General features: G+C 37.2%; 1 protein-coding gene and 1 long non-coding RNA gene across 3 annotated transcripts; one reads left to right on the plus strand and one right to left on the minus strand.

Moving 5' to 3' along the window:
* Positions 1-157: 157 nt before the first annotated feature.
* Positions 158-4,267, minus strand: LOC135771332 (uncharacterized). Of its 2 annotated transcripts, XR_010542888.2 has the most exons (5): positions 3,776-4,267; positions 3,308-3,350; positions 2,376-2,432; positions 2,210-2,308; positions 158-1,160 (listed from the first exon to the last, which is right to left on the minus strand). It is a non-coding gene; the product is annotated as an uncharacterized lncRNA (long non-coding RNA). The 2 variants fall into 2 exon arrangements; XR_012337169.1 differs by having other exon boundaries at positions 158-2,308.
* A 2,564-nt stretch (positions 4,268-6,831) lies between these two features.
* Positions 6,832-14,610, plus strand: LOC135771334 (bifunctional polynucleotide phosphatase/kinase-like). The gene is made up of 17 exons (XM_065281532.2): positions 6,832-6,965; positions 7,117-7,163; positions 7,265-7,531; positions 8,765-9,025; positions 9,110-9,189; positions 9,263-9,320; positions 12,060-12,167; positions 12,308-12,379; positions 12,475-12,523; positions 12,662-12,732; positions 13,009-13,101; positions 13,208-13,304; positions 13,390-13,451; positions 13,578-13,687; positions 13,796-13,883; positions 14,001-14,068; positions 14,210-14,610. The coding sequence occupies exons 1-17, from the start codon at positions 6,836-6,838 to the stop codon at positions 14,328-14,330; spliced, it is 1,782 nt and encodes a 593-aa protein (XP_065137604.1). The 5' UTR covers positions 6,832-6,835; the 3' UTR covers positions 14,331-14,610.
* The last annotated feature ends 279 nt before the right edge of the window (positions 14,611-14,889 follow it).

Consider the following 14,889-nt stretch of genomic DNA (forward strand, 5'->3'; position numbering starts at 1 on the left):
TAAAATTAGCCTAAACCCTGCTGAAAAAAACAGCTAAAACCAGCTTAAGCTGGTCAAGCTGGTTTTAGCTGGTCTCCCAGCCTGGTCATAGCTGGTGTATCATGCTGGTTTAAGAGGGGTTTTGGCGACTTTTTGTAGCTGGTCAGGCTGGTTTTAGCTGGTCAGGCTGGTCTTGGCTGGTCAGGATGGCTGGTCTTAGCTGGTCAGGCTGGCTTTAGCTGGTCAGGCTGGTTTTAGCTGGTTTAAGCTGGCCAGGCTGGTTTAAGATGGTCTTAGCTGGTTTAAGCTGGTTTTAGCTGGTCGGGTGGCTGGTCTTAGCTGGTCAGGCTGGTTTTAGCTGGTCAGGCTGGTTTAAGCTGGCCAGGCTGGTTAAAGCTGGCCAGGCTGGTTTTAGCTGGTCTTAGTTGGCCAGGTTGATTTTAGCTGGTTTAAGCTGGTCTTAGCTGGCCAGGCTGGTTTTAGCTGGTTTAGGCTGGTCTTAGCTTCTCAGCCGGCATTTCAACGTTGAATCAACGTCAGGTACCAACGTTGAATCAACGTTGAATTACCTTTTGGTTTTGCAAAGTGAATCAAAGTTGACTTCACAACGTTGTTTCAATGTTGATTTCACAACATTTCAATGTTGTTTCAACGTCACACTTTCAATAAAGGTGAATCAAGGTTGATATCGCGACGCAGTTTTAACACACTTTTTAACACTAAATATAGATTTTTACTTAACATTTCAGTACTCACCAAATGATTTGCTGTACATATCATGTTTTTAGTGTAATTATTACAAGAATGAAATTTGCTGCTCATTACCTACAGTACAACCCCATCCATAAAACTAAACACCTTAAGTAGTTTGAATTTGAATGATGGCATGTGCCTACCCTTTCTAAATAAACATAAAAGCAGCTGTTAAAATTGATCTTTCTTTCCAACAGTTAGGTTTCCAGTTAGTAGTGCAGAAGTGGAATATTCCAAATACAGAATAAAAACATAAAATATGAAAACAAAATAATATTTAAAAGTAATTTTATTCATCTGAATAGAAACAAATATTCCAGGAAAACTGCAAATATGAATTTTGTTGTAGGTTTAGCTCACTGTCTTCTTATGGCCACCAACACCCTTCCATTCTGGCTCATACTGTACTTAAAACCTGATGACAGCATCTAAAGAGAAAACAAAGTTATTTCATTTTCCAAAAATGATGTATTTTTAGCCCATGTATAAAAAAATCTTATTGCACATCAGGATGTGTGTGTGTTCTTTAATAGTCTGTCTAGAAACATAGCATAGCCATCTGATGAAGGAAGAAAGCTGTTGTGTTTACAAAGGTGACAATAAGCTTCAATCAAGATCACCTACAGTGCATTCAGAAAGTATTCAGGGTAGACCCCTTTCACATTTAAATTTTAAGGTGGTTGCATGATACTGTAATTGTTTAGATATTTTCCTCAAAAATCTTCAATACATACCCCATGACAAAGTAAAAACTGAATTTTAGAAACTTCTGCAAATGTATGAAAAAAGAAAACTGCAATATTATATTTACATTATACATATTCAGATCATTTGCATCAATATCTGCAATTTAGCTCAGCTACCTCCAATTTCTCTTGATGGTTGCTGATGGGTTCGCATAAACATATGAAGATATTTTGAGGAATGTTTGTAACCAAACTGACCGGAAGCACCATTGACTTCCATAGTAGGCTAAAAGAATACTATAGAAGTGAATGGTGCTTCTGATCGCTTTGGTTACAAATCAATCCAGGAGTTGCAAAGATTGCTGTGTCATACCCAAAAAGACCTGAGGCTGTAACTGCTACTTCAAAAGGTGCTTCAACTAATGGTGCGTTCCAGGCAGGTTTTTAAACCCGTGAGTTACGACTTCAAAACCACGACTCACGACCCTATGCGTTCCAGGCAGCCTGTAACTCGTGTTTTTACAACCTTCTACCGGTGAAAGTGCACTGGAACGGCAGTCAAACCCGTGACTTCCCACCCGTGAACTCGTACTAGATCGATGTACTCCCAGTTCAGAGTCGTGAGTCGTGGTTTTGAAGTCGTGAGTTACGGGTTACCGGTTGCCTGGAACGCAGCATAAGTACTGAGTAAAGTAAAATAATTTAACCCCCCCCCAAGAGATGCTGAAGAGAGCAAACATTGACTGGTTGCTTTACGTGTGGGTCAAACAGCCTTTTGTGCAGTCACTTACCAATAAAAGCTAAGATGGACTCCAGACCTTCTGGACTGTCTATGAGAGACTTCAAACTCGCCCAGACCAACAAGGCATCTTGTTAGAAAACATCTCGGCCTGATCAAAAAAAATTTGATTAGGAGATGTTCTGGTCCTATTTTTAATATATGTTTTACAAACTTACCACAGGTGATCTGGCAAAGCAAAGACTTCCCAAATCTCCTCTTCAGGCTCATCTTAGCTATCATTGCATTTGATAAAGTTCAGAAAAAGAAAAACATATTTCATTAGTATACAATCATAAATGTATGTTTTGGTTAGAAATACAAAAAACTGTGGCCCAAGTACAACTTTGAAAGAAATAAAGAATGTTTAAATTTTTTCTCATGGTACACTGTCACTTCATTACTTTTTGAGCGGTACAGATTTGGGCATCTGGAAAGACACATGACTTCACCTCTGTGTATTTTATCACACTTCTTCAAATTGCATGGTAATCTGCCTACAATAAAAAACAAGTCATGGCCCCTTTTCAAAAGAAAATATAAATTGTGAAATACAAAACACTGCATCTTAGTTATTATGATTAGTAGAATTTGATCTGAATACAAAACAAATACTAAATGCATTGTAATGTTGTAGGGGAGATGCTTTAAAAATAAATTGTAAATTATTGATTTCTATTACAAAATGCTAGCTTGGTGGTGCGTTACAATGGTGGGTGGTAGCTCATGGACATAGCCATCATTAAAAAAATTATGATTAAAACCATAATACATAAAGATACTAAAAATGCTGTTATGTACACCACCACAAAGACCAATTTTATATGTCAATTTGAAGCCTCTCTTAAACTTGTGTCAACATCCACTCTGAACTATGAATTAACTTTTGTCTCTGTCTATTGAAAACAAAGGGTTTGAAATATGTAAGCCTACATACTGTAGAAGGAATAGTGACATACAAAAGAAATGAATTGCTGTGCTGAACAATAACCATTGTATCTTAAATGATTTTCTTATATTTTCCTAATGACAATAATAAACCAGATATGCACTTTTTGAGCACTTTTTTTTGCAGTTTTGGATGCAAATATAAACACAAAGTAATACTTACTCTTCAGCCAATGGAAAACATCAAAACACAACAAGAAAATGGCCTGTAAAGAAAAGTGAACATAAATATACAATAGTTATTAATCCAGAATTGATGGCTTCTGTTTAAATTCTTAACCGTTTTAACAGGCTACTGTAAACTGTGTGCCCGTACTGTAAGTTAAATAACCTTACATTTACGCGTCAAACCCTACATTGAAATAACTTGCGTTATAATTAACTAAACAATGTCAAATAAATTTGAAGAACGAGGATAACACATTTTTATAGAAGGTAAAGGCAAATAAAAGATCTGCACTACACTAACGTTAGCTCAGATGCGTCACGAGCTCAGTCAAACCACTGCATCAACAGTCAACATTAAAGTTCAGAATATTTTAGTCATATCGAATTAACTGTTACTAAAAACAAAACAAACATAACTGTGAACTTATTTTAATGACTTAACCAGGAATTAATAAAAACTTACCTTAGAATATGCCATAGAAATGAAAACTGTCGTCTGAGGTAAACGGTTAAAATCCACTTTGAACTCACGAGGACGGAGGCGCGCGCCCGCAAATACGTGTGTTCGACTTCTTGCTGCGCTGACAGGTTGATAACGTCAATGTACCGCGAGAGTGTAATTTCTTGACTCGCTCTCGCGATACATTGACGTCATCAACGTATGATGTCGGTTCTCGCAGTGCTGCATGAAGTCGAACATGACTAATAACCATAGCTATTAACACATAACAAAAGACAACATGTAAAAAAAAAAAAACAATAAAGATGGTAAAAAGATGTCCCACGTCCAGACAGAACTGAAAATTAGAACAATAAATATTTCTTGTATTAAAATAAACAGAAATATTGTGCTTTTAAAACATAGCTTTTTAGATCTTCACCCGGGGGTGGGTTCAATTATTTCATAAGCATGCATGCACATTTTGTTCTAAATGGACAGAGCTTAAAAAAAATAAAAATATGGTTTTATTATAATAAAAGTGTAGTAACTGGTTTTTAAATTTAACAACAACAACAAACATCAAAAGAAAATTATCTGCTAAGATAATAACAACCAATGATAATTTGGGGGCCCATTTGGGATGTGGTGTGAGTTTGCCCTGCCCACACTGTCCCACAGTATACCCCACAGTGGGCCCGCATGGGCATGTTTTGCTTACAAAAGGCTGAGGGACCTGTCTGTGGCACCGTAAAGAAAGCCGATAAAAGGTTGGATGTTATTATATTATTATTGGTATTCTTAAAATGTATATTTTAAACGTTGTATTTTAGACATTGTGATGAAAATATAATACAAATAAAACAACCATAATAATGCTTAGAAAAAAATTATCCAGCCTAATCCATCTCCTGAATTCATATGGAAATAACATGCCCCACCAGTGTTAAAATCAATCAAATAGTATAAATAAAATATTTTTAGCTTCTTAAACATTATATAATATGAGCAACCTAGAAAAATATTTACCAAAAAGTCACTTGTTTTGAAAGGGAAAAATAAAGATACAAAGATGATTTATTTGCATGTGTCTAATATATTTTTAACTTGATCAATTACTTTTGTTAAATTTTAAAAATATAAGTATTTTCATTAAATGAGTTTTTAAATTTTTATCTAAAGGATTCACAAATAAAAATGTCATAAAACAACCGTTTACCATTCACCGTACTGGCATTATTTCAACCAAATTTCAACGTTGATTTTTAAGCATTGTATTAACCTTTTGCAATCGTTTACCATTCACCGTTGTTTCAACATTGTATCAATGTTGAAAAAACAACTGAGGTTATTTCAACCAAATTTCAATGTTGAAGGTTGGTCATGCCTGCTTGGTGGTCAGGCTGGCTTGTCTTAGCTGGTTTAAGCTGGCCAGGCTAGGAGACCAGCTTGACCAGCCAGACTGGGAGACCAGCTTGACCAGCCATAATACCAGCCTGGCCAGGCTGGGAGACCAGCTTGACCAGGCTGGGAGACCAGCTTGAACAGCCATAATACCAGCCTGGCCAGGCTGGGAGACCAGCTTGACCAGCCTGGCCAGCCTGGGGGACCACCTTGACCAGGCTGGGAGACCAGCTTGACCAGCCGTAATACCAGCCTGGCCAGGCTGGGAGACCAGTTTGACCAGCCTGGCCAGCCTGGGAGACCAGTTTGACCAGCCTGGGAGACCAGTTTGACCAGCCTGGCCAGCCTGGGAGACCTGCTTGACCAGCCTGGGAGACCTGCTTGACCAGCCTGGGAGACCAGCTTGACCATCCTGGCCAGCCTGGGAGACCACCTTGACCAGGCTGGGAGACCAGCTAAAACCAGCTATTTCCATCTTAAACCAGCTAAAACCAGCCAACCAGCTTAGGCTGGTTTAAGCTGTTTTTTTCAGCAGGGAGTGGAAGACTTGTCTAAATATCTGAAAACAAGCTGTAAAAAGGGATTAATGATCACTGGTCTGATTGTATGTTATTCTGTGTAATCATCATTCAGTTTGAATTTGATCCTTTAATGTACAAAGAAGCTGATATTGCCATTACTTCTAGTTGACTCACGATTCGCTTTCATTCCAAAATGGCGGATTCGTGGGGCTGCTGCTGGGCGCTGGTGATGCAATGGAACCTTCTTTGAGTTTCCTCTCTTGTTCTTCTATACTCTTTGCTTTAACAGACCCACCTTTGTTATCTATGTTAAGAAAAGTCAACACACTGTCTAAGTGTGGGAATGTTTGTTCACCGTGCCACACCCACAATCATCACACCAAAAAATACACCCTCATTCCAAAACAAACAAAAGAAATGTTTTGTCAGACCTAGCTTTGAGACAAAGACATTTTAGGATTTAAACTAAACAATTACTGGCTACATAATAATAACAATAATAATAGTAGTTTAGTCAATAAACCATCATTAATCATGTCACATTAGGATATCCATCTTTAAACACTGTAAAGACAAAATAGTGTGCTGATGAAAACACTGAGGCATGGTTATTCCATGGTATTTTATGTTTTTAAACAGATTTTTCAGTTATCAAAATTGAAACAGAAAAACAAACATGTCAAAAATAAGTGAACTGCGTTGTCGTGTTTTATTTCCGGGATCTTAAAAACTGATAGGTAGTCCAGTTTTATTTAGGATAATTTACTTTAGTTTAAATCGTCAAAAAGGCTTTATACAAAAAGTTTCTAGAATGGATTAACTGACGTCGGAACTAAACAACAGGCTCTTTGTTCTGCATCGGAAACACGTTCGTGTCGGACCCGAGAAACCCAAACAAACGCAGAGAGGGAGAAAGTTAAAATAATGTAAGTTTTCAATCGATCGGTAAGTAATTTTGTTATTTTTGTCTGTTTAGTTTATTAAAAACAATCGTGTCCCTGCGGAAACATAGAAAAACGTTTAACTGCAAACGTTACTTAATTCACAAAGAGTGCGCAGACAGTTCAGCGTTCTCAACATCGACTTCTTAAGTAATAGCTTGCAATGTAGTTAACATTGTTACGATATCTTGTAATTCAGCTGTACTACTCACCTGGGAATGAAGATGCAGTGCACTTTAGTGAATGATGTCTCCGGAGATCGGGTGGAGTTGGGTGATGGTCGAGCGCTTATATTTGGTCGAGGTCCTGAGTTTAAAATTACAGACAAGAAGTGCTCAAGGCATCAGGGTGAGTCATACAATTAGATCACGATAAACCAATCATAGTCAATACAATTAGATCACAATAAACCAATCATAGTCAATCAGACAAGTAAATAACGTTACGTGTTATGTTTGTGCATGTTTATATAGACTTACTGAAGCATTTTTATTCACAGTCAAACTTGTGGCCAACTATGCAAAACAAGAAGTCCTTGTTACACAGGTAAAAAATCAGGATCTCACACCTGACAATGACAAATCGTTTTTAATGGGAACATAAATATGTGATGAAGTATTTATAAATGCAAGCCTGTTTTTCCACAGTTAGGGCCCAACCCATCTTCCTTAGATGGTCAGTGTTTGGGAAGGGGCCAATCTGCATGTCTGACGTCAGGTTGCAAACTCTTCCTGGTTAATCAGTCTCACCCATTTACTGTAGAGTTTGCTGACATTTCAGACAGCAACTCTCATTCTCCTAAGGATGAGGGGAGAGCAGTAAATGTAAGCATAGACACTGGTGAAACAATGGAGACCCGGAGGTCAGGTCCCAGGAAAAACATCCAGGATTATTTTACTCAATCCCAAAAAAAGGTACATCATCCAGGCTCATGTGTTTATGTTTACGTCTTTGCATTTTGATCTATATAGCCTACATTTATTATTTTTAAAGTATGTGTGTTCCTGGAAATCAGATCCATGACCGTTGTGATGCTAACACGATACTAGTTTACAAATATAACGAATATACGTTTTTATATTATGCATAAAACATCATTTTTACTGATTCTGTTTACTGAGTGTGTTTTAAGAAATATACATTGCATTACATTTTATATAGGTAATATGTACAGTATGTAGCAAAGAAAGAACTTTGAACCTTGGGCCTAGGTTCAAAGTTCTTCATTTGCTACATACTGTACATATTACATATTTCCAATGTAATGTACTGCAGTGTTGACAATATTAAAGGGCACTTATTTCATTGCTTAAAAACAATGTTATTTTGTGTATTTGGTGTAATACAATGTGTTCATGTGGTTTATGGTTAAAAAACACATTATTTACCACATACCCTACATTTTTGTAGCTCCAGATATCCCTCTCTTCCTGTAACGCACTGATTTGAAAAGCTCTGTGTCCCTGAATGGCCAGATAATCTCTACGTTTTGATTGGCCTGAAAACCTCTGACGTCAGGCGGAAATGTGACGCCCCTTACCATGTTCGAAAGATTCACTCACTATGCAATGCTAACAGGAGCTAATTTACACCCCGTGAGTCGAAGCGGGAGGAATTATGATAATGTCACCAATCCTAGGAAGTAAACTGTTGCCTACAATCCATTATAGTCCAAGAAAAGAGATTTACGTTGGAAATTATAACTCGCGTCATTGTTTACTTTGGGGTTTGTACCTTTTTGCACATCGTTAACTATACTGATACACACCAGAGGAAATATAAATTGGGAATCGGACGAAAGGTTCTTTTTAAAAAAGGGTTTTCTTCATAACACAAAGGCCTGGTTTCACAGACAATGCTTACCTAAGGCAAGTACTAGGCCATAGTTAAATTAAGACGTTTAAGCATTTTTTATATTTTTTTTTTGTTTTTGTGTGTACTACATATTTTCTGTATTTTCATCTTCCAAAGAATTATATTATTGAATATATTTTTACATTTGAAACATTTATAGTAATGTCATTGTATTTGTGCATGAAAGTTTAAGAACCATATGGGTGCTTTATGCAAAGACATAAAGTTTTATTGTTTGCTATTCGAGCTAAATTCATATTAAATCCTTACTTTCTGTGACTTCTTTTATGTAGGTAAAAAAACGTGCACACAGCCCAGAAGATGATCCTCCTCACAGAAAACGAGGGCGTGGTGATGATGATGATGTTGAGGAGATCTCAGCCGAGGAGAAGCTTAAGCAGTTGCAAGCATTAGCTCAGAAAGAGAGCAAGATCACACCAAACTCACCATCAACAAATCCGAATGCTCAATCTTCTACCTGCTCTCGTAGTCACTGGCAACAGATTGGAAGTCTCATGCTCTTTACTGCTGCAGGGGTTTCAGATAGCTCCAAAGTTAGTCAAAGTTCATTTTTTCTGAAGTGTATACATTGCTGTTGCCTTATATGTGGTGTTTAATGCTACTTTTGTGTGATTCAGATCGCAGGGTTTGACATTGATGGCTGTATTATCACCACAAAGTCAGGAAAAGTATTTCCCACGAGTCCAGACGACTGGAGGTGAGTTTGACTGAAGTCTGTCTAGAGCTCTTAATTGTCTTTCACGTGATATATTTTTTTTTTTCTTGTCCAGGATTCTTTTTCCAGAAATACAACCAAGACTTGCCAGCCTGTTAAAGAAAGGATTTAAGGTGCTTTTTTAATCAAATTTAACTTCAATGTCACAGGATCTATTATGTTACATTCTGAAACAGGTCTCACACATAGACTGTAAAAAAAGATGGACGACGCCCGTTCGCTCTCTTCCATTGGTGAAAAGTGAAGCCACCAGTGTCCCTATACGGCGCTGACATCTTGGGTCTTGAGTATGCGCAGTAGCGATTTCGGGACCAGTCCTGCGCAGTAGTGTGCAGGAAGTAAAGCCGTGAAATTAAAGGTGCAATTTGTAAGATATTTGCAGTAAAATGTCCAAAAACCACTAGGCCAGTGTTATATATTTTGTCCAGCTGATTACTATCAATATCTGTAATGTTTTCAACTACTTGTAAATCATGAGAAAATTTCCATTCAAAACATTGACACGGGGCAGTGCAGTCTCCTGTCAATGACGTTAATATCCATGTGACCCTTTGTCACCGCCTTTACTGACGTAAACGACATGACAACAGTGGTCGAGCTCGAACAAATAAAATGGCGGCCAAGGAATCAGCTGGAGCACAAATTTAGTGAAAATAAACGTATATTTTCACTTTTTAAGCATTTTAATTGCATTTCTAGCGAGAAATTAGTATTGTAGTTTTCAAATATGTGATTAGTTATCACAAAGGCGCTCTCTGTTTATATTTCAAACACGCTGCCTTTGAAGTGCGTCGGAAAGCCTTTCTCTGAGTGGCCTTCAGGCCTCCGAGGCCGAAGTCATTTCCTCAAGAGGCAGCGAGGCAACAAGTCCTCACTGCCTTGAGTTTTCGGACGCAGCGAGCCAGTGTTGTGGACAAATGCGGAACTATGCGATAGCGCCTGTCGGGCTACGCGCTTGCTTATGAACTTATGGATATCTCTGTACCGTCTGCCGCTGGTTGTGTCAGCTCCTGTAAGCGTACGGGCCAATCAAACGACCCAAGAAGAGTTTGGAACAAAACAAGGGAGGATCAATTTGTTGCATTATCTGGATGGAGAGAGCTTCACCACAACATTTAACTAGACCGAGATTCTGATCCTGCTTGTGTTTTACGCGATGGGTGAGTTGTTTTGATTCGTAACCCTTCAAAAAACGTATGCTACTATATTGATCACAACATTAGTGTGTAGATTGTAATCAGCGCGTCTTCCCGCGGACGATATGCACATCAAAGGTATTGTACAGCAATATAAATGGTCATTTTAAGACCCTTCACAATAAGATTTGTACTGTCAATACATTATGTCAAAAATCATTGTAGATTGTAAGTTGAAAACTTAATTCTGTGCTGTGTTTACCATCGAATTTGGACTAATACTGTAATATCAATATGACTAACAATTTCGTTTTGAACATCACATATAAACTTACATAATGAAATAAACGATGTCATCAAACGCAACATTTATAAGACTTGATTACCTTACGTGATTTCTCATTCGCGTCTGATTGATGGCCATCAGTGGTTGAGTTAAAGACTACAAATCCCATAATTCCACGCTGCTTCAGAGCGTCAGTAAACAACATCATTGTTATTGTTTGATCTGGCGCCATCTAGCGGCGAAAATTATACAAACTGCATCTTTAAGGTCCCACCCTCGCTCTCTTAATGCGATTATCAAAGCTGTCAATCATGATGTGACACCACCGTTTTATAGCATTAAATAATAAACTAACTAAAAACAAACATATTTTAAAAACAAACACTTGAATTTACATCAGCGTGATAAAACTACAGTGAATGACAGAAACCAGCTTTGGAAAAAAGATAATTGAAGTGTAATTAAATTGTTTAGTTGGTCTCAAGTCCCATTGAATAACATGGGGGAGGCGGGGTTTATGACCTATAGTGGAAGCAGTGACTGGGGGGGGCGATTGAGACATTTTGGTTTCACTTTTCAGGGCTTGTGCGGCACGTTTGGTCTCACAGTGAATAATGAATGCTAAACTGCGATTTTGAGTGATGTTTCATATTACTTTGTGATCCCTCTTATCAAACATAATAATGATAAGTTGTGTTACTGCAGTACTGTTCAATGTTTGGAAAAACGTATTTATTCTTTATTTATATGTTTCCACATCATAGAATATGTCAACTGTGAAATAACACAAATTTAACAAATGTTGTTACTAAAAGCATCCAAAATAAATGAATATTCAAGTTTTATTTTATCTTCTGCAGTATTGTTACCTTTTGCCTAGAAGTTGCAATTCTGTTCTCTTATTGGCTGCTTTTTCTTTAATATTCATTAAAAACTTTTTTAAATATAATGTAACTTAATCTAATAAAATTAATAATGTTTCGCACAACCATATATTTATCTACAAAAGTAATTTAAAAATTTCAAACATTTCAGTTTAAACTTTTGACCTGTACTGTAAATAACAGTAAATTAGTATCTGTGTTTGTTTATGTATTTATTTAATAAATATTCGGGTAAAGGCGGGCTGCACGATCTCTGAAAGCCAATGTTGACATTTGAAATTACCTAAACAAACACACCCTTCCCCAATAGAATCTTCATTGATAGACCCGCCCCACACATACGCAACACAGACAATGATTTTGTTTAATAGACACGCCCCTTACTGCTGATTGGCCATAAGTGTGCTTTGGTACTCGGCCCGACTCCCTTTTCCGAAGCGTTTTTCAAAAATCGTGCATCCCGCCTTTTATAAATAAAATCCATTTAACTGGTCATTATTGCTACTAACTGTATAGTTGTTGTTGTTGCTCATGTGTCTGTTGTAGGTGGTGTTTTTCACCAATCAGATGGGCATTGCTCGAGGCAAACTCAAACCAGACGTGTTTAAATCAAAAGTAGAGGATATTCTACAAACACTGCAGCTGCCTGTCCAGGTTAAAGTCATTTAAACATAATATTTCATTTTCAATGCCAGTTTACAGTACATTGTCAACATAGACTAATGCTGTCCCAGCCCTTCTTTGCATTGTATCCAAAGTCGCTTATTGTGAAAACAGTTTCTTTGTTTTTGCAGGTTTTTGTTTCCACTGCTCCGGGTATTTACAGAAAGCCTGTGGTTGGGATGTGGGAACATTTGTGTGAGAAGGTGAATCACTATATTCTTGTGACACTAAATTTGTACAACAAGCACAATGTATTTAGTCAAACTGCGTATATAAAGATGCTGTTTTGTTATTGCAGGCGAATGGGGGGATTACTATAGACATGTCACAAAGCTTGTACGTTGGAGGTGAGCTATATCAAACAATATATTTGCATTGTTGGTTGTCTTATGTGGTTGTGATTTACTCCTCAGTTGAATGGTTTGACAGTTTCTTAAAGCTCGTACCTGGTTTACATCAATAATGGTTGTCCCTTATTATCCCAGATGCAGCAGGTCGCCCTGCAAACTGGGCTCCGGGAAAAAAGAAGAAAGACTTTTCCTGCAGTGACAGACTGGTAATCAAATCAACTCCCTACGGTTTTTATTACACATTGCATATTAAATGAATGATAGTTTTAAAAGTGACTCACTTCAATAGTACATTTACTATTTTAATATCATTACTTGGCCACAAGGGGGAACTTTACTTTAATTTTCATGTGTGTTCCCTGGGAGTCAAACCCACAACCTTTGCATTGTGAGTGCAACGATTTATCCAAGTTAAATAATCAAAGTTTACATACAGTTTTGCTATTTGTTAAAAGAGTATTTTTTTTTGTTTATGCTTCTAGTTTGCCCTCAATATTGGTCTTCAGTTTCACACCCCAGAGGAATTTTTCTTGGGCTGGAAACCTGCTCCATTCAACATGCCAACCTTTGACCCTGTAAACTAATTGTCTTAAATATTAATACAGTTTATTTAACTTTTTTTAATGTGTCTACTTCACAAACTAAGTAATTTATGTTCTGTGTTTACATACTATTTTCCAGAGAAAATTGGACTCTAATAATCGTCTTTACGATCCACCTGACGCCTCCCTCACATCTACCAAACAGGAAGTCATTGTTGCAGTGGGATTCCCCGGATGTGAGTGCTTATGCGATGTGTCTCAGTTTGACTTTCTTCCAAGTAAAAGTTTTAATTATGTCGCCCCCCTTTTCCCATTTTGCAGCGGGGAAGTCGACATTTTTCCAAACACATGTCATTCCAAAAGGCTATGGTTATGTGAACAGGGTGAGTGTTTAGTTGTGTGTATATATATATATATTGTATTATGTATATAAATGTATAGGTCACACACATAAATGTGCATAATTTATATACACATGTGAATAGGTTATCTCTGCCTGTTATCCATAGGACACACTCGGTTCCTGGCAGCAGTGCGTGTCAGCTTGCGAGCGGGCTCTTAAAGAAGGCAAAAGTGTAGCTGTAGACAACACAAATCCTGATCTTGAGTCTAGAAAAAGGTACCAAAGCAAAAGCTCATGCATAATTTTAATTGTTTATATGTTTATCTAAAACAGTCTATGGTATAGTGTGCAATTTATGGGCTTTCTTTTATTCTCATATCACAGATATATCGATGTCAGTCAAAAGGCCGGAGTTCCCTGCCGATGCTTCAATTTCACAGCAACTCTGGAACAAGCAAAGCATAACAATAGGGTATCTGTCTGTACTGTAATTCATCTGTAGGATTTAAAGAAAACATCTCATCATGCATTTTCTGGGGTGTTTAGTGGTTACAGTATGTTTAATTTGCTTTCATTTTTCTGTCTTTAGTTTCGTGAGATGGCTCCTTCCACCACCAAGCATGTTCATGTGAATGACATGGTTATCCACAGCTACAAGTAAGTGTGTGGCAATAAGCTAAATGTATTTCAGAGGAACTTTTACCAAACTTTTGTGTTAAGGGAAAAGTTTAAATTATAATTTACTCATCAAGAAGCGGTTTATTTGAGTGTTGTGGCTCTTTCTCTTGATCTCAATAGGAACAAGTTTGTGCCACCAAGTTTGTCTGAGGGCTTCTCTGAAATCCTGCAGATTAATTTTGTGCCAAGTTTCAGTGACAAGAGATCTGAATATCTATTCATGCAGTTCTCTGAGGGTTAAACAAATGGACACTAACATCAACATAAACAGATGCTTGAAGGTTAATGACAGTTTGATACCTGTTGTTTATGCTGCACATATCCAGTAACTGCATAATTCACTATAAAATCAGGAATTATAAGTAATTCAACCCAACTCCAAATGTTGTGTTAGACTGCTTGATCCACATAATTGTCAGTAATATTTTTTATGTATATTTTTTATATTTGTTGTTTATTAGTAGCTGCTGAAAATGTCCTTGCTATTGATTTTACTGGAATAAAGAAACATACAAACAAAATCTGCCCTTTTAATGTATATCAGATAAGAATAATGACTTGTTTATTATTTAAAACAGCATAAGTATACAAAAAGGTTTGGACTGTATGGTCAGACTCCGCTTGAAATGCCCCAGCAAGATGCTGTTTTATTTTTGTGGGGTGACTGACCACCAAAGCAGTGATTAGAAAACATTTTTGGCATAACTGTAACAAAGCAAACGTGAATAACGCAGTGTGGTAATTCATTAGACACACCTTACACCTCTTGCAACATTTCTTAAAATATATTGACTACTATC

The sequence above is a fragment of the Paramisgurnus dabryanus genome, chromosome 8 (genome assembly GCF_030506205.2).
Source record: "Paramisgurnus dabryanus chromosome 8, PD_genome_1.1, whole genome shotgun sequence".
NCBI classification, from domain to species: domain Eukaryota; kingdom Metazoa; phylum Chordata; class Actinopteri; order Cypriniformes; family Cobitidae; genus Paramisgurnus; species Paramisgurnus dabryanus.

Excerpts from the sequence above, each read along its gene's own strand:
- LOC135771334 (XM_065281532.2), top strand. The coding sequence starts at position 6,836 with ATGAAGATGCAGTGCACTTTAGTGAATGATGTCTCCGGAGATCGGGTG. Across the intron at positions 13,688-13,795 it reads GATCTTGAGTCTAGAAAAAG|ATATATCGATGTCAGTCAAA; the intron begins GTACCAAAGCAA and ends CTCATATCACAG. Across the intron at positions 14,069-14,209 it reads ATGGTTATCCACAGCTACAA|GAACAAGTTTGTGCCACCAA; the intron begins GTAAGTGTGTGG and ends TGATCTCAATAG.